The sequence below is a fragment of the Sminthopsis crassicaudata genome, chromosome 2 (assembly GCF_048593235.1).
Source record: "Sminthopsis crassicaudata isolate SCR6 chromosome 2, ASM4859323v1, whole genome shotgun sequence".
NCBI classification, from domain to species: Eukaryota; Metazoa; Chordata; class Mammalia; order Dasyuromorphia; family Dasyuridae; genus Sminthopsis; species Sminthopsis crassicaudata.
Window position 1 is genome coordinate 605,394,622 of NC_133618.1, and position 20,055 is coordinate 605,414,676.

The 20,055-nt window shown below is 36.9% G+C and overlaps 1 protein-coding gene across 1 annotated transcript in view; it reads left to right on the forward strand.

The window, feature by feature from the left end:
* The first annotated feature begins 2,439 nt into the window (after positions 1-2,439).
* TNKS2 (tankyrase 2) overlaps positions 2,440-20,055 on the forward strand; it is a 61,115-nt gene continuing 43,499 nt past the window's right edge. The window contains exon 1 of the mRNA XM_074295861.1: positions 2,440-2,858. Coding sequence (XP_074151962.1) covers positions 2,654-2,858 — 205 coding nt within the window. The 5' untranslated portion in view covers positions 2,440-2,653. The remainder of the gene's footprint in view (positions 2,859-20,055) is intronic.

Below are 20,055 nucleotides of genomic sequence, written 5' to 3' on the forward strand. Positions count from 1 at the left end.
CTCTCTCTCTCTTTTTTTTAACATAAGTTTTCTAGTCTAGTACTCTAATTTTATCAATTAGCAATCAATCAAAACATTTATGAAGTGTCTATGTTCCAAGTTCTAGAAATGCAAAAAATAAAAAGGACAGCCCCCAGTATGAATATGATAACTGTCATTACCTTAAAAACTCCTGGGAAGATGCTCTAAGAGTAGCTTAGAGCACTTAGTGCCAGTATGAGCTAAGAGGCTTGAGGCTAGTTCTCTATGCACTGCCAAAACAAATTCAACAAAAATGCCAGAAGTCAGCATAGGCTTTGTTCAACAAATAAAATTTTATTAGATGCTAATACATCTTGATCTAGAAACTGAAGTTCAGAGTTTTCATCTGAAGAACCCGGAGGGTAGAGGAGGAAGCAGCTCCCAGGACAAATAGCAGTGTGTCTTTCCCCACCTACAAAACCTTTTTCAGAACTGAAATATACATTGAGCCTTGAAGGCAAAAAACTGAAAAGTCTCCGTGTGCGTGGGTGGCTTAGGAAAGGGACTTTATCTTCTAGCAGCAGGCGAGTGGCCAGAGCACTTAGAAACTTCGGAAGGCCTGAATCACCACTTCCCCAAAATGAGAAAGTAGAATGATTGACTTCTAAAAGCCCAAACAACTCTATTTTGTAAGAATGATCCACCAGGCCTAGTCCTCCCAGAAACAAACTGGTTTTTATTAACTCGACTCTTTTTTTCTTTTTTCTTTAATTACATTTGAACAAGCTTTAAAGTTTGCAGTAAAGTTTCTATTATCTTCCAAAATTTTCACAACCCCTGTGAGTTTGATGCTATTCCTGTTTTTTTAATCAAGGTAGGAGGGCAACGTTTGTCTCAGGTGAAATGTGAAAAACAACGCCCTCACTGTACTCTCCACATTTACACTATCGATTTAAGAATTTCGAATTAGTCAACAAATATTTGTTGTTTTCTTTGGGTCAGTTACCATTCTAAGAGCTAGGAATACAAAGACTTTGCCTCTGTCTTCAAGAAGCTTACATGTAAATAATGAGGGAGATACTTAACTCCTTAGTTTTAAGGAGGAAAGCCTCCTTGTACAAAGTGCGAATTTTTTAGCTAGGACTTTCAGAAGGAAGCCAGGAAAAGCAGGAGATAAGAGATGAGCCAAGAGGGAATTCCGGGAATGGGGGACAACCATTTAAAATTGAGTCTGGAGATGGGAGTGTCTTGTTCAAGAAACAAGGAAATTAATGTTAATGGATCATAGGGCATGTGGGAAGGAGTACATTATGAGAAGACTGGGAGGTAGGAGGTCAGGTCATGAAGGATTTTGATCTGAGATTAAATCTCAGAGGGGACTGACGAGGGGGTGACGTGGCTAATCCTCCGTTTGAGGAAGCTCTCTGGCGATCGGCTCCGGGAGAGCCTTGGGGCTGGCCAACTGAGTTGCAGGTTATTACAGTAGTCCAGAAGTGCGGCAATGCAGAGTGAAAGCCAGCGTCCTTAAAAGAGTGGGGGCGGAGGACTGGGGTCTCGAGCACGAAATGGACCGAGCACGAATGGGAGAGGGGAGGGTCGGGAAAGCTCCTCTGCTAGGAGACTCAATCTCCTAGGCAGGATTTATGCATTCATTCACCTTCCTTTAGTTAGTGCTTATTCATTCTTGCAACACCTTTTAAATGTTTATTCCTTTAAAAGGTCACCAGCATAATTAAATTGCTTGCTCAACCGGACGTTAACGCCTCCCGGGGTTAGGAAGCAAAAACAAAACAATCCCTGCCCTCGGGATGTTTACTCTCCTAAGGGAGCGGGGCGAGCGTCTCACAAAAAGATAAGCAAATCTAGGCAGCTGGCGCTAAAGTCCGGCTTGAGTGATAGCATCCCAAAATACTCCAAAAGCAAACAAAGTAATAAGGGGGCGGGCCCTCACGGTGGCGGGAATCGGGCTAGGCCTCCCACTTTCTAGAAATCGCCTACTGAAAAAAAAGAGAAAATGGTGATATTTGGAGGTGAGCAGGAGAAAAGACCAGTAGGGAAAGAAGCAAACAACCGGAAATTTCCCTCCGGAGGGGTCTCCAAGATTCCTAGGGTCTCAGGGCCGAGCTAGCCAACACGCCCATAAATGAATCTCGGCTCTGAGAACATGCGCAAAAGATGTTAGCCGAGACGGTGGGCGGAAGGGGTCCTAGCAGCCAACATGGCAGGCGAGTCTTGAATCTTCTCCGCCTGCGCCCCAATCGCCTCCTTCCTCTGGTCCGGTTCCCAACAGGCCCCTCCCCACTCTGAACTAAACCTGCCCGACGCGTCGGCCCCTTCTGCGCACGCGCGCCGGTGGCCGTCCCGTGAGCCTCCCGCACTCCCCAGAGCCAGCCGAAGTGGCCTTTGCAGCCACCGTCGCGGCAACCGCGGAGGAAGCGGGGGGGCGGGGCGGGAGGGCTAGTGCTGCCTGCGCGGCTGGGCAGCCGAGGGAGCTCGAAGCGTCCGGGGCCTGGGCGCGAGGCCCGCGCGCTTGGATCGCTGCGGGAGAAGGGGGAGTCATGGTCCTGGTCCTGCGCCAGGGCCGGTGACGGCGGGGCGGAGCGGAGCGGAGCAGCCCGGGGCTCTGGGCACGTCTCTTCCCGGGGGCCTCGCCCTCCTCCTCCTGCCGTCGCCGCCGCCGCTGGCCGCGATCATGTCCGGCCGCCGTTGCGCCGGCGGGGGAGGACCCGGCGCGGGCGCGGCCTCGGCGGGGGAGGCTGTGGAGCCCGCGGCCCGGGAGTTGTTCGAGGCTTGTCGGAACGGGGACGTGGAGCGCGTCAAAAAGTTGGTGACCCCGGAGAAGGTGAACAGCCGCGACACGGCGGGCAGGAAGTCCACCCCCCTCCACTTCGCCGCAGGTAACTAACTTAGGGGGCCGCGGGCGACCGGAAGTAAAGCGCACGCCCCCCGGGCCCGAGGTCTTCGGGAAGGTGGCAGCCCCTCTCCCCCCAGCTCCCGGGCCCGGGACAACCTCCCCCATCCCCCGCGAAACCCGGGCCCTGGTTACCGGAGGAGGGGGAGGTCCGGGAGGACCCTTAACCCCACCCACCATTTAGGTGGCATTTTATTTGTTTGGTTTTAATCTCCCCAAGTCCTCACCTGGATTTCCCGTCCAGATAACTCGATTTTGGTGCGGGACCCCGCTACCGGACTCACTTGGGTGATTTGAAGGGTAAAGAGGCTCTTCCCTCATGCGCTACCGAAATTTCTACCATTACATTTGGTGTTAAGGCACTAAAGGCCTGAGTTCTAAGGAAATGCTGGTGGAAGGGAGGGAAGAAAATAGCCATCAGCGTCCGCGTCGTAGCTGTGGAAGATAAGATGCGATTGAAATCCACGACATTTGTTACACAAATCGCATAAATTGCGACTTAAAGGAAAGGGCCAGTCTGAGCAATTAGAAATTCAAGGACAAAATTATTTTAGGGAGGAAGAGGGGGTGCCAGAAGGGAGTACACAAGTAGTTCAGCAGATTTGCTGTCATGCTTTTGGCCTTGTCTTGTTAGACACTAGAACTAGACATTTTGATTGAGGTTGTGGGGGTGGGGGGAATTAGAAAAGGGCCTAGCTTGATAAATGGATGGAACAAAAGGATTCTGGACAAATTGCGGGCCGTAATGCGGCTACTTGGGACTTTTGTTTGTATTGGGCCTACCCAAAGTTTTCATTAGGAGGGGTTTCCCATCTTTCCTAAGAAGTACTAAAGTCTAACATTTGCGGATCATTTTACGATTTGTGAAATTCACATTTTTTTTTTCATTTAAAGCTTACATTAAGTTGGGGTTTTTTAATTACATTTTATTTTTTCAATTTTTTCAAATCATTTCGCTCACCCCCACCCTTTAAAAAGAAATCCTCTTACTAAAACAGGAGAGAAAGAGCATTATGAGAATGCTAGGTAGAGGCAGGAGTCCAAAAATCAAAGGGAGAGATCATCAAAGACTTGCTTTCCCTGTTACAATATAATTTTATCTAAGGCTTTTTTAATTGAAACAGTCTTTGGCATGCTAGGCAATGTGGGTTATAGCAAAACAATTGCTTCCTGACTTGGGGGAATGTAACAAATAATATGAAGGTAAGATTACTTAGATTCCACTTATTCTTTGAGAAAGGCATTTTATTAAAAAAAAAAAAAAAGCCTTTGAAGATCAGTAAAAATATAATCTTGATCTCTGTAGTTAACTTTGGTTTCTCCTCCTCTCACCTTTGTCCAGACCTCATGTTTCCTCAACAACCTCCCTACTCCTAACCTTGCCTCTAATTAGTGATTATAAGAAGTTAAAGGGGAAGGGGAGGAGAAAGAACAGGGGAGAGGCTGAAAGAAAAATTAATGCAAGGTTGGGCATTTTTTAGTTATACTTTGTAAATTCTGTCCAAATAGTTAATAAGGTTACAAAAGAACTGTTCTTAATTTTTAAATAATGAATACAACTTGTACATTTATTTTGCTTTCCTTTCGAGAGAGTAATTTTGTAACCTTTATAAACTATGTGATGTTACAGTGATTTTTTTTTTTTTTTTTTTTTTTTTGGTAAATAGCTTTGTTGGAATCTTAATATGATAGTTCTTTGTAACAAAGCATATTAGTATGTATATATTTGTACATACACACATAATGTTTTTGCTTGTATTTTGTAAGAAGATAGGATTTTGAGTAACCTGCTTATCTATAAGATAGAGATTGGCTATATTTGGAAAAAATTGACTTTACATTTTTTTTCTATTAGTCAACATATATGAAGTGCCTACCATGTGCCTAGTACTGCTCTTAGAGACTAAGAAAAACAAAGTCTTCAAGTAGTTAGCATTTAGTAGGAGACTGCAATGCTCTATAAGTAAATATAAGGTAACTTGTAGAAGAAGCAGTCATAGGTGGAGAGAATCAGGAAATACCTCTTATAAAAGAAGGAATTTGAACTGACCTTACAAAAAAAGATTGATGTTCTAAGAGTTGGAGGTGAGGAGTGGGATGCATTCAAGGCATCAGTTGAAAGCACAGATGCAGACTTTTGTATACATTATAATACTTATAGGATACATTTATAGTATACATTCAGGGCCTAATAAATACCCCCTTTGATTGTGAGGAATAGTAAATAATCCAATTTGTCAAAACTTTAGAGTGTGTAAAGAGTAATGTGAATTAATTTTAGAAAGATGAGCAGAAGCCCTACTGTGAACGTTAATGCTAAATAGAAGAATGTATATTTTATCCTAAAGGCAATAGGGAGCTATTGGGATTTTTTTTTTTCTTTTTTTAGCTGGTAAGTGACCTACGACTAAGCCAACTCTTTTGAATAAGATCTAGTTTTTGGTTTCTATGTGGAGGATGAATTAGAGGGAGAGAGACTTGAGTACATAAGTTAGGAGTCTATTGTATTCTATCCAAATAAAGATGAAAAGGGTGTTAGTAATGTGAACAAAGATAAAGGGACAGATTTGAGAGATATACTGAATCAATATTTGGGGGAAGAGAATCCAGGATTGAGTACTTGTGAACCTGGATGATTAGAAAAATAGTAATTCCCCTTAATAGAAATAGGGCAGTTCTGAAGAGAGGAGGGGTTGTAGAGAAAGTTAGGGAGAAAGATGAGTTCTCTTTTAGAAATTTGGAGCTATGAGACATCCAGTTGATGTAGGTTTAGTTACAGAAAGAAATTCTGTAGCTGTGTATAAAAATCTGGTTATGTAGATGGTCACATAGAGATTATAATTAACTCATGGAAACTGATGAAACCACTAAAAGAGACAATGTAGAGAATGAGAGAACTTTGTTTTCCTTGGATTCCTAGCCAAATAATTACTGTTTTAAAAAGTCATGGGTTTTCCCAAAAAAACAGTCATGGTAGTATAAGAGCCACCAACAAGGGAAAAAGAGCCATCTGAAGTAGTATGTAAGGTAAGGAAAACATTTAGAAAAATTCTAGTTTCAAGAAACTGGGAAGAAATATCAGCAAAGCTTTGCAAGAATTTACTTTTTCTCTAAATCTTCATTTTGTTGGCTTTAAAAAAAAAAAAAAGGAAACTCTTTAGTCTTAAATATTTTTCATTATAGAATTAAATCACATACTTTCAGTTAGGGGTATGTGTTGAGTCCTTATGGGAAAAACAAACCAAATGGAATTGAATTTTCTGATTAGGTATCAGATTTTCATTTTGTACATGTATTATTTTTCATTGTTTATCCTAAAATATAATTTTCCCTACAATACTTGCCAGTGATCAGTTTGATTTAAATTCTGTCTCTCCTAACAATCTCCAAAGAGTTGAGATAAAATGAGGTATTTGCAAAGTGCTTTGCAAATCTAAAAAGAACAAATAAATGTTGGCTTTCTGTTATTATTATAGATGGGAGAGTTATATATAATTAACCAATCTGCCCCTCCCAAAAAAAGAACCCCTCTAAACACACACACACACATACACATATATACATATGAGACCTTTCTTTTTATAACTGATTTTCCAGAGGATTATGCCTACAGTCGTTAAGTCAAGGGAGTCAAGACAACAGATAATTCCATATTGGTTCCCAAAATGTTCTGCTAGTCAAGTGCACCAACTTAATAGTATTCTCAGAGGACTATTCCACACATGTTATGTAGAAAGAAGCTATATACAGAATAAACTGGAAATGTGCAACAAAAAAAAAGACCCTAGGCTTCTTGCAGATGGTAGGATTTTATCTGAGATGTGAAGGAATCCAGGGAAAATAGGAAATGGAGATGAAGGGAAAAGAGTTTGAAAAAAAAAAGGGTTGGGGAAACATTGAAAGTATGAGGGACAGCAAATGAAGATGCCCAAACTTGGGAGATAGTGTCAACTTTAAGAAACAGCAAGGAACTAAATGGTACTTGATCACAAATGGGGATAAAACAAGAGTAAGGAGTAAGCCTGTCACCCCCCAGTACGCAGAACTTCTCTATCAGAATAAGATTCTTTACTGATTCCCTCACCTTTTGAAAGTTGAAATTGTCATTAAGACAATTTCTGTTTTAAAAAGTCATGGGTTTTCCCAAAAAAACAATCATGGTAGTATAAGAGCCACCAACAAGGGAAAAAGAGCCATCTGAAGTAGTATGTAAGGTAAGGAAAACATTTAGAAAAATTCTAGTTTCAAGAAACTGGGAAGAAATATCTGCTTTTGGTGGGAATATTGCTCTAGCAAATAACTGAAAATTTGAAATCCCACATCACTGCTGTTTTATGCCTCCATTTCCAGGCTCGTGATATTTCCTGAATTGTTTCTTCTTTTTTGTCCAGTATCTCTAGAATGTTCCAGTGATTATATATAGTCTACATTTCTGTTACTCTTTCTATTGACCTTAACCAAGATGCTGAACTTCATGCTGTTTCCTAAATTGTCTAACCTGAGTATATTTCTTCTTCCTATATCATGCTATCCTTTACTTAATCTTTTCCTTTTGAATAAGCTATGTATGTTTAGATCCTTATCTAAGTCAGAGACTTTACCCTACCAAGCATCAAGTTTACCAGTGGAGTCAAATTTGCCTCCTTTGTTAAGACCTGTAATTCAGCCAGCTTGTTATGTGAACTTGGAGTACTTAAGTATAAATATTTGAAGCCTTAGGTTTTACCACTGGAGACTTCCTAGGATTTTGCTTTGTGGTAACTTCTGGGTGTCTCAATTGATAATCTTTTTTTTTTTTTAATAGATCAAATCTTCTTTTTTTCTCTCTCTCCTTTTTTTTATTATAGCTTTTTATTTACAAGATATATGAATGGGTAATTTTTCAGCATTGACAGTTGCAAACTGTTTTGTTCCAATTTTTCCCCTCCTTCCGCTCACTCCTCCCCCAGATGGCAAGTAGACCAATACATTTTAAATATGTTAAAGTATATGTTAAGTATAATATATGTATACATGTCCATATTTTGCTGCACAAAAAGAATCGTACTTTGAAATAGTGTACAATTAACCTGTGAAGGAAATCAAAAATTCAGGCAGACAAAAATAGAGGGATTGGGGATTCTATGTAGTGGTTCACACTTATTTCCCTGAGTTCATTCGATGGGTATAGCTGGTTCAATTCATTACTGTTCTATTGGAGCTGATTTGTTTCATCTCATTGTTGAAGAGGGCCACGTCCATCAGAATTGATCATCATGTAGTGTTGTTTCAATTGATAGTTTTTAGCTATATTCTCTTTATATCTTTCTTGGTATATGTACTAAGGCAGTTTGCTTCCTCCCAAGCATATTTTAACTTTAAACCTTTGTTTTTATTATTATTAAATTTGCAAGGCTTCAGGAAGTACATTCTTACCAACATTTGTTAGTTATGCTTTATTCTTGGTCAGGAATCTGACATCCCTATATCTTATGTCTTGATCTAAGGATTTTCTTTTCTTAGGTATTGTATTCTTTCACTCTTCTGATCCCTTCAAACTTTTTTGTAAACCTGTAATGAATTAGAGAAATATAATTGTATGTATTAGGGCCAGATATATTTAGTTCCCCTTTCAAAAGAAAAAAAATTGATTAATAATAATAAGCCATGGTTTTCTTTTGGAGTTTCTTTAATTAGGTAGAATAAGGAACCTATCTTCTGATCTTTGCATGTCCAGAGTAGTTCCAAACATGAAATTAAGAAAGAAAGAAAAATACAGAACGTTTTTTAAAATATCTAAAGAATTGGAGAAATTGATATGCTGTGGTTCATTAGTTTTCTGACCATTAGCCCCATTAGATTGCAAGTTTTTTTGTGGGCTGGACTTTCTTTTGCCTCTTTTTGTATCTCCAGCACTTAGCACAGTGTCTGGCACATTAATAAATGTTTGCTGGTTAATGGAGCAAAAAGGAAAAGGTTCCAATTCAAGGACTATTCTTTTCAAGTAATCCCTGAGTCTACAGAGACAGAAGAGACAAGAAAGAAGTATAGATAGAAGGAAAAGGAAAAGTGAATGAAAGAGCCCTTATTATGTGTAAAGTATTGGTGATATAAATAGAAGAGCAAGACAGTCTTCCTTCTAATGGGGAAGACAACACATATAGGAGTCTTCAGCTAAGGCCCACTAGTTCTTAAGGCTTATTTTCCTTTTAATGTCTCTTTCTGAGTTGAACAATTTGAAAGCATCAAGGACTTTGGTGATGAGAATTTTCTTAGATGAGTCTTCAGTAATTGTTGCTGGTGGGGGAAGAATAGAATAAGTAGCACCTTCAAGTCATATCACCATTACCGTTATTGCCTTTAGTGGTGATGTTGGGGCCAGAGGAATGATATTATTTTCCCAGCTCTTAGGCATAGCTCTTGAATTTTCTCATTGAGTCCCAGGGTAGATGGTGACAGTGGTTTGATTTACCTGGCATATAATGTTCCTATTTCTCACCCAAGAAACCTAACTGTTCCTTCTCTAAATTTAATGAGTCGTGGACTACACCACCAGGTACTAACATGGTTAAGGAAGTCTCCAAAGATGAAAGATTTTGTTACTCCTTATAAAAGGAGAAAATAGAGAGTTTTCTCATGTAACTTTAATGCCTCAGTTGCCCTGCAGAGCACCATATTCCACTGAATGATTCACTATCTAGATAAATGCTGCTCTCAAGAGTAAAGACATAGCAGTAATAGGGCGCTGAAGATTACAAACTAAAGGGGGAAGAGATTGCAAAAAAAAGAGAAAGGTGAAATGAGTGGTAGGTACAAAGCCCCATAAGAAGAAATAAACACTCAGCCTGCATGGAGGAGTAAAGGCAGGGACTTTTGTAAGCTTTCCCCCTAAACTCCTCCAAATACCTTTAAAAAATGACTCTAAACAAACTTTAGAGTATTAGAACCAAGAAAAAGACTGAGTCAAACAATTTTCCAGCCAAAGACAATTTAGAGGGTTAGCAGGAAACATCTGTTGCACTGGGGTGGGAGAGCAGCACAGTCCTGGCACAGGCCCTTCCAGCAGCAGCAGGCTTTGGGGCCTCTGAATCAGTGGCGGCACTGATAGTTTCCAGACCTTCAGCCCCCAGACACCAAAGACAATTTGAAGGTCAGCAGAAAAGGTTTATTTCACTAGGATGAGAGGGCCTTGGGAAACAAGCAAACCAGGACAAATTCTGGGAGCCACTAAATTGGCAATAATGGCAGTGACATCTTCCAGAGATCTCAGTCCCTAGTAAGAGGGTCGAAAAACTAAAGGGAGGTCTCTTTACTAATATTGAGGCAAGATTCTGTTGCTTTGCCCATACTAAGATCCAAGATATTGTTCTGGCTCAGAAGTCCAAGGGCAAGAAGGAGCACAAGCACACTAGAATTTGCAGTCAGAACCTCCTCACAGTTGCACAGCAGAAAAGAGTGCTTGTGGTCACTCACAGACCAGAGCATAGGCCAGGAAAGTAGTAAACACACTTCTTGGATCATACCACCTTGGAAGAACTGAAAAGTTTATGGATCCCTGAAAACTGCTTCACAAAAATTCCTGAAGCTTGAGACATTGCATAGGATAATGTACTCAAGGGCTGGGACTATTTAACTTTTGTCTTTGCATCCATGGTACCTAGCACAATGTCAAGTACTTAGTGTGCTCTTAGTAAATGTTTCTTGTCAAAGTAGCACCATTCTATTCCTCTTCTACTTTCCTTCTGAATCAGTAAGTTACTTCCATTCTCTACTAACTTTTGACATTTTTCTCAGTTAACTAATTTCATATCCATACTATTAAAAAAAAAAGAAAGAAAGAAAGAAAGCAATTAAAAGGATATAGATATTCTTAAGCTAATGGTGAACTACATATAGATCTTCCTTGCATAAGCTTTCAAAGGCATATTTTCTTTCATTGTCTTTCATTCATTGACTCGCTATCAGTCAACAGATAAAAATTCTGCCAACCAGAGTCAACATTGCTTTAGGACAGAGGTTCTCAAACTACGGCCAGCAGGCCGCATGCAGCCCACTAAGGACATTTATGTGGCCCGCTGGGTTACGGCAAATGGGCTGAGGGGTGGAGACAGAGTGAGAGTTTTTGTTTTTTACTATAGTCCAGCCCTCTAACAGTCTGAGGGATAGTGAATTGGCCCCCTATTTAAAAAGTTTGAGGACCACTGGCTTAGGATGACTAATTATTCTTCATTTCAGGCTTTAGTCACAATTCACCATATTTTTCCTCATCTCTACTTTTCAAAATCCTTTCTTAATTTTCTCACTCTTGTATTACTTTTTATCAACTTGGAATTGTTTATCTCCTTGCCCAAAATAAAAACTCAGCTTCTCAAGGGCCAAAACTGTTTGGTTTTTTGTTTTTGTTTTTGTTTTTGTTTTTGTTCTTACACAGACATTTAGTAAATGTTTGTTGAACAACATTGTATTTTTATATTAACTAAAGAGTAAATATAGTAGACATACACCTCTCCACTGGGCCCCATATTATGTGTAAGGTCTAAATGTTTCCAGATTTGCAGCTTTAATAAAATTCATCAGTCACAAAAATTGGCACAGTTTTTTCCTATGTGTTTATTTTAGACTTATGATTTTCAAAGATAAATAAAATTTTTGGTGATCATATTTCCCAAAAATTAAATGATCTTTTACCTCTTGGGAATATCTATTGAGTCAATGAAGCTTTAGATATATTTTCTATTTTTAAATAGTATTTTGTTTTTCTAATTACATGTAAAAAATAGTTTTCAACCTTCGTTTTTGTAAGATTTTGAGTTACAAAATTTTTTCTTTCTTATGCGTGCCCCCCCCAGTCTCCAGGACAGCAAACAGTAGGTTGTATGTGTACTATCATTTTAACATATTTTCATATTATGTTGGGAAAGAAAAATCAGAGCAAAAGTGAAAAATCACAAGAAAGAAAAAACAAAACAAAAAGATGAAAATAGGATGCTTTGATCTGAATTCAGTCTTCATAGTTTTTTCTATGGATAAGGATTAGATAATAGATTTTCTTACAGATTTTCAGTTTCGTGCCTAGATGGCCATCACACTGCACATTCTTTGATCCATCAGTATCTCTACTGGGTCTGTATCCAAAAGAAATCATAAAAAGAAAAAAGGACCTACATGTGCAAAAATATTTGTAGCAGTCTTTTTGAAGTAGCAAGGAACTGGAAACTGAGTGGATTCCCATCAGTTAGGGACTGGCTGAATAAGTTATGGTATATGAATGTTATGGAATATTATTGCTCTATAGGAAATGATGAGCAGAGTGATTTCAGAAAAGCCTGGACTTACATGAACTGATGTTGATTGAAGTAAGTAGAACTAAGAGAACATTGTGCACAGCAACAATAAGATTATGTGATGTTCATTCTGATGGATGTCTCTTTCTTCAACAATGAGATGAACCAAATCAGTTCCACTTGTTCAATAATGAATAGAACCAGCTACACCCAGCAAAAGAACTCTGAGAAATGAGTGTGAACCCCACTACATAGCATTTCTAATCCCTCTGTTTTTGTCCACTTGCATTTTTGATCTCCTCAGGTTAAATGTACATTATTTCAAAGTCCAATTCTTCTTGTTAAGCAAAATAGATATTTAACATGTATTGGTCTACCTGCCATCTGGGGGAGGGAGTGGGGGGGAAGGAGGGGAAAAGTTGGAACAGAAGCTTTTTCAAGGGTCAATGATGAAAAATTGTCCATGTATATGTCTTGTAAATAAAAAGCTATAATAAAAAAAAAAAAAAAAGATTATGTGATGATCAACTATGATGACGTGACTCATTTCAGTCAATTTCAACAATGAGGTGATTCAAGACCATTTCAATAGATGTGATGTAAAGAGCCATCCACATCCAGAAAGAGGACTGTGGAGATTGAATGTGGATGGATACAGCATATTTTTACCTTTGTTGTTGCTGTTGCTTCCTTGCTTGCTTTTATCTTTTTCTCTTTTTTTTTTTACCCTTTTGATCTAATAAATGTGGAAATATGTTTAGAAGAATTGCATATGTTTAACCTATATTGAATTACTTGCTGTCTAGGGAAGAGGGGAAGGAGAGGAAGAAGGAAGAAAAATTTGAAACACAAGATTTTGCAAGAATGAATGTTGAAAACTATCTTTACATATATTTTGAAAAATAAAAAATTATCATTTTTTTTTAGTTTTACTTATTTCTGAAGGTCAGAATTTAAATTTGTCATTATATACTAATAACTACACAGGGGGATATTGTCAAATGATAAGTCATTGAAATAACTTTTAATGAAACAAAATTAATTAGTTTTTCTTGTTAGCCTTCTGTATATAAAATCAATCACTGATATTATTAATGTTAAAATAATTGTTAATGTTATGAAATATTATTGTTCAATAAGAAATGATCAGCAGGAGATTTCTGAGAGGCCTGGACAGACTTACAGGAACTGATGCTAAGTGAAATGAGCAGAACCAAGAAATCATTGTACATGGTAACAGCAAGATTATAACGATGATCAATTCTGATAGACATGGCTCTTCTTAACAATGAGAGATGTTCAGGCAGTTCCAACAATTTTCTAATGATGAGAGCCAGATCTACACCCAGAGAAAGGAGTATGGGAACTGAGTGTGGATTACAGCATAATATTTTCACTTCTTTTGTTGTTATTTGCTTGAATTTTATTTTCTCATTTTTCTTCCTTTTTGATCAGATTTTTCTTGCGCATCAATATAATTGTATAAATATGTATGCCTATATTCGATTTACGTATATTGGATTACTTGCCATCTGATTGGGAGGATTGGAACATGAAGTTTTGTAAGGATCAGTGTTGAAAAATTATCCTTGCATATGTTTTGAAAATAAAAAGCTTCAATAAAAAAATAACTGATACTTATATTCTGATTTAGGTAACAATTTTAGCGGAGCAGGTGAAGTTGTTACCTCAGTTTTACAAATGAGGCTCTGGAAAAGTTCAATGATTTGTCCAAGGTTACAGAGATAACCTTATAGGATTCTTTTAAGGATCAGAGGAGCGCAGTTTTTCAATAAGCCTATCTATCAGGTCCCTATGGCTAAACCTTACTGTATCTTTGCCTCCTCCATTAGAAAATGAGCTCCTCAAGAATAGAAATTGTCCTAGTTTTTTGTTTCTAAAGCCCAATGCTTTGCATATTAGCAAGTGCTTAATAAATGCTATTTTTATTCATATAGTATGAAAGGTACTATGCTAGTATTCATATGCACCAGTATGTATCCCTCACATGTGTTTATGTCTACACACACACACACACACACACACACACACAGTAATTTGGAGAGAGAGAGAATATTACGAATGGGGGCTTTAAAAAGGAGGTGGCAATTGCAGTAATTCTTGAAGAAAGATAAGAATTCTGAGAGCTAAAGGAGCACATTTAAGGCATGGGGGATTGACTGTGTACATTCATAAGGATGTGTATCATATCCCTAGTTAAAAAAAAAAAAAATGAAAGGCTAGGTTCAAAGATTACCTAGTCATTCAATTTGGTAAAAGAAAACTCTGAAGTAAAACTAAAAAGGCAGGTTAGAATAGAATTGTGTAGGGATGTAAATGTCAGGCTGAAATTTTATTTTATACTAGAGGCCATAGGGAGTCGTGAAAGTGACATGGTCATAAATATGCTGTAGCTTATTTTGCTGTCATGATAGATTTAATTAATCCCTGCTTATATTGCTTTCTGTTTAATTTTTGGTTCTGTATCTGTACTTTCTAACACATGGTGAGGACTTGTAAAATTGAATCAAGGCAGGTGATAAGAAGGCCCTGATTTAGTGTATTACTACATCATATACATATGAATGGAGAAAAATGAACAGATACCAGAGTTATTTTGAAGACAAACAAGATTTATCAAATTATTAAGATCATTAAAATGAGAGAATTAATCAAGCATGATAGGTTATCAACTGGGGTGAATGGGGAGATAATAGTGCCAGTAACAGAAATAGCGAAGACAAGTAAAGGGAGAAATTAAATGTCTCTCCTTTTGGATAATTCATTCTGGGTGTTATATAGGTATCTCAAGCTCGATATATTTAAAATAGAACTTTATTCATCTACCAACCCCCTTCTACCCTTTTAAACTTTCCTTATTACTATCTTTACATTACCCAGGGTTACAACTTCTGTCATCCTTATTCTTCATTCTTTTTTTATTAATTTTATAATTATAACATTTTTGACAGTACATATGCATAGGTAATTTTTTACAACATTATCCCTTGTACTCCCTTCTGTTCCAAATTTTCCCCTCCTTCCCTCCATCCCCTCCCCTAGATGGCAGGCATTCCCATACATATTAAATATCTTATAGTATATCCTAGGTACAATATATATGTGCAGAACCGAATTTTGTTGTTGTTGTTGCAAAGGAAGAATTGGATTCGGAAGGTAAAAATAACCTGGGAAGAAAAACAAAAAAATGCTAACAGTTTGCACTCATTTCCCAGTGTTTATTCTCTGAGTATAGCTGATTCTGTCCATCATTGATCAATTGGAATTGGATTAGGTCTTCTCTGTGTTGAGGATATTCACTTCCATCAGAATACATCCTCATATAGTATAGTTGTTGAAGTGTATAATGATCTTCTGGTTCTGCTCATTTCACTCAGCATCAGTTCATGTAAGTCTCTCCAAGCCTCTCTGTATTCATCCTGATGGTCATTTCTTACAGAACAATAATATTCCATACTTGTTCTTCATTCTTAACCCCATATATTCTGACCTTATCAGATCTTGACATTTATATCTCATTTAAACATATCTCTACTCATATAGCCTTATCACTGCTCACCTGGATTAAGTCAATAGTTTTTTAATTAGTCTACCTGTACCAAGATTTTCTACCCCAAGCCATCTGTCAGAGTGATTTTCATAAAGCACAGGTCTGTATAAACAAAACATAACATCCTTATTAAATTCCAGTGACTCACTATCTTTTTGAAGATCAAATTTAAAGTCTTTTTTGACCTTTAAATCTCTTCACAACTTGATCTTTCCTACTTTTTCAATATTTTATTCATTTCCACATACTCTATGATCCATCCATGTTAATGTTCCTCAATGCAGTGTTCCTCACTTATGATTCCTGTTTTTGCATCTTTACAGTGGCCAGCCATCCCTTGTACCTGGAATGGTCATCTTCCTCACTTCTACCTTTTAATTTTCCTTGCTTACTTCAAGACTCAGCCTAAATTCTACATTGTACAGAAGACTTTTTTCATGTTCTACAAACTGTTACTTCTCTCTAGATTCACTTCCATCTACTCTACCAGAATGATCAGCTAAATGGCAGTTTGGTGCCTCTATTAAAGAATTCCCTCCAGGTTTACTTCTCAAGTTGCTTCAAATCTATCATATTCCTTTCATTTAGTCCACTTTTCTCCATCTTATCATTTAGTCTACATTGTTTCTGTCTTATCCACAGTAACATTTCTTTTTCATATAAAACCTTCCTGAAATTCTGGCATTGTGTGCAGAAGTATAGTCAGAGAACTTGGCTTTGAATAGCTTTAATGCTAGTGACTTACCTCTGCTGATTATCATGTATGTGTGTGTGTGTGTCTATAATCTTATGTGTATGTAATTCTTTGCATGTTGTCCCAGAAAGAACAAGGATTGTCTTTTGTCTTTACTTGTATCAGTAATGCTTGTCACAGTGCCTGGTATATTTATTGATTGATTAACTAAGCTTAGAACTAAAAGATTTGAAGAGCACTTTTGCATGTTGTCCCAGAAAGAACAAGGATTGTCTTTTGTCTTTACTTGTATCAGTAATGCTTGTCACAGTGCCTGGTATATTTATTGATTGATTAACTAAGCTTAGAACTAAAAGGTTTGAAGAGCACTTTACAAATGTTATCATAATTTATCCTAACAAGTCTAGAAGAAAAGTACTATTATTATGTCTGTTTTACAGATGGGTTTTTAAGGCAAACAGAGGTCAATTGACTCTAAAATTGAACTCAGATATTCACTCTTATTTGCTGCTCCACCTAGCAGCTTAATAAATGCTTGTTGATTGAAAGGTTTTAAGTTCCAGTTTTGTGCCAGACATCATGCTAGGTGCTGGAGAGACAAATATGAATATCTTTATTTTCTACTGGTAGAACAAACCATGTTTTCAGATTAAAAAAAAAAATAATAAGAAAAAGAGTAAGTTTGATTTTGACTTGTTGAAGTTGACATGGAATATCCAGGTGGAAATAATCATCACATCATGGATAGTGTAGAAATGGAATTTAGGAGAAAACTGGTTGTGTATATTTGGGATCCCCCTCATGGAGAGAATTTAATCTATTGGGATTAGATAATATCAGAGGTACAGCATGATATAACAAATAATCTAGTCTATAAGACCTAGATTCAGATACTATGTTGGACTTTAGCTATGCTATGGTCAAATCCCTTAACCTTTGAAAAGTCAGTTTCTTCATCTTTAAAATGGTGAAAATAGAAGCAGTCTATGTAAAAATATCTTGCAAACCTTGAAGCACTATGAAATATCAGCTATTCTTTCCCAAGAGAAAGAATGTAGAGATAGAAAATAGAAGATGCATCAAATACTATGAGTTTTTTTCCTCCAGTATCTGTAATTAGCATTAGTATTGACAATTTAGAATAAATATTGACAGTTTTTCCTGATAACATGTATATTGAACTCATTTTATAACCTTTGTACATTAAAAGACATAGGACTTTGTAATGGGTGGTAGAAGCTGTTTTTAAGTAAAATGTGTTAATAAAAATAACAATCTTATGAATAAGAAGGAAATTGTTTTGTTTTAAATGTGTAAGAGAAAGTAGACTGTTCTGCTTGTCTCTAAAAGCAATGGATAGAATTTGTAGAAAGGCAAACCTAAACTCAATATAAGGATAAAACTCAAAGAATTAAAAGTCCAAAAATGAAATAGACTACTTCTGTAAGAAGGAGAATCACTTAACAGATATATTATAAGGCAGATTTATTCAGGTATGGATTAGACTAGATGTACTTGGAGATACGGTCTGGATTGATATTCATTAGTCACACAAAGGATGTTTTAACAAGGTGACCAATCGCCCCCTGATTCCAGATGTTCTTAGAGCTAAAGAAGGATGGAAACTAGTCACCCATACGCATATTCAGTGTTATGGATAGTTTGTTCATGAAGTGGCAGCATGACAACCACAGGGACTTCAAAGAACATAATCTAATTTATGATGAAAAATGCAAAAGTAAATATTTTTAATGTTTTTATTCTGAACTTTAAACATCAAAAAGAGTTTCCATATTAGTGATAAAAATAAAAAGTGGATTCTTAATAAAACTATGATTCTCTCATTTAATATCACTTTACTCTGTGTGGGGGGGATACATATATATGAAGTTCGGCATTTACTTTAAAACTTTCAAATTGCTTGGTTTATGTTTTCTTCTGAATTTCTACTTGCTTACATTCATTTTTTAAAAAGTGAATCTATTTCAGGTAAGTGAAATTCATCAGATGCCCTGATGCTCATCCTCAATGTTTGTATATACTTCTCATACATCCTAATGACAAGAATACAATATTTTTGTTCTCTCCTTTTTTTTAATCTTTAATATCACTTTATCTTTAATATCATTATCTCTAACTCTTCCTCTCCATTGTCATTCCTCTCTATTCATTGAAAAAGAAGAAACCAAGTAAAACAATCAAAATAGTAACCCAATCTAAAAGTATAACTTTTATCTTATATCTTTCACCTATCTGTCAGGAATTAGGTAACATGCTTCATCTTAGATTCTTTAGGGATGTGATTGGTTATTATATTGATGAATTCTTAAATCTTTCTCTTTAAGTTTCTCTTTTCAGTGTTTGTCCTTGTATAAATTTTTCCACTAATTCTTCTCATTTCACTTTGTCAGCTCATACTACTACCCAAGATTCTTTGCACTTAACCTCATTTCTTGCAATGCAATAATATTATATTATGTTCACATGCCACAGTTTCTTCTGCCACTCCCCATGTTTTAAAATAATAGTCCTTTGCTCACTCTTCCCCTTTTCCCTTCCCTTCAAGATCAAGAAGCCTGCATTTTCCTCCCTAGTAAAAGCATTCCTCCTCCCTTCCTTGCTTGTTTTCCTGTTGTTTTGGTGTATTTCCATATCAAACTTTTGCATGTATCTTCCATATTCATCTGCCTATTTCAAGTAAGTGAAGTTCATCTGATGCCCTGATGCCCCTCTTCTATGTTTGTATACACTTGTCATGCACCCTAATTACAAGAATAGTAAGTTCCACTCCCTCTTTCCCCCTTTGTACTCATATTCTCTTTGCCTTACCTTTTCTTTTTTATCTTTCAAATCCTCAGAATAGAACCAATCCCTTTTTCAAGAATACTGTGTTTTTCATTTAACTCCTTTAGTACCTAACAAAGACATTAATGTTCTAATAGGATTTATGTCTCTCCTTTTTTAGAATTTAGCACTACATTATCATAATTCCTTCCAGTTGCTCAAATAAATTTATCTTCAAATTCTTGTGTTTATATTTCAGAGTTCCTACATACCTGTGGTGTTTTAATTAGAAATGTTAAAAGTCTTGGATTACCAGAGATCAATTTTCCTCTCTGGTAGGAGTAAGCTTACTTTCTGTTTAAATCATTCTTGTTCTAAAACTTTTACCTTTTGTCTTTTGAAATATTGTATACCAATATTTTCTCTCATTGTTAGTAGTAGCTTTCAGGTCTTATGTGATCCCGACTAGTCTTTTGGAACTTCAACTGCTTTTATTCTAGATATTTGGATCTTGTTTTGTTGTGTTCTTGTTTTTCTTTCTTTTATCCAGAGTGCTATATTTTGACTGATATTTCTGAGGCTTTTTCTTTTTTGGGTCCTGTCCTTCTCCCCTACTTAATGACTAGCAAACTTTTTCTATTTTCACTTTTCCCCTCTACTTCCAATAAATCTAAGCAGTTTTCATTTATGATTTCTTAAAATATAGCATCTATGCTCTTTTCTTTTTTTTCCAAAATTTATTTTTTGTTGGCCTGTGTACAGGATAAATTGTTTTGGTTTCAGATATCTTACATTTTTTTCAATCTTGATTTTAATATTTCTTACTGTTTTATGAAGTCAATGGTTTCTGTTTGGCTTTTCTAGTTTTCAG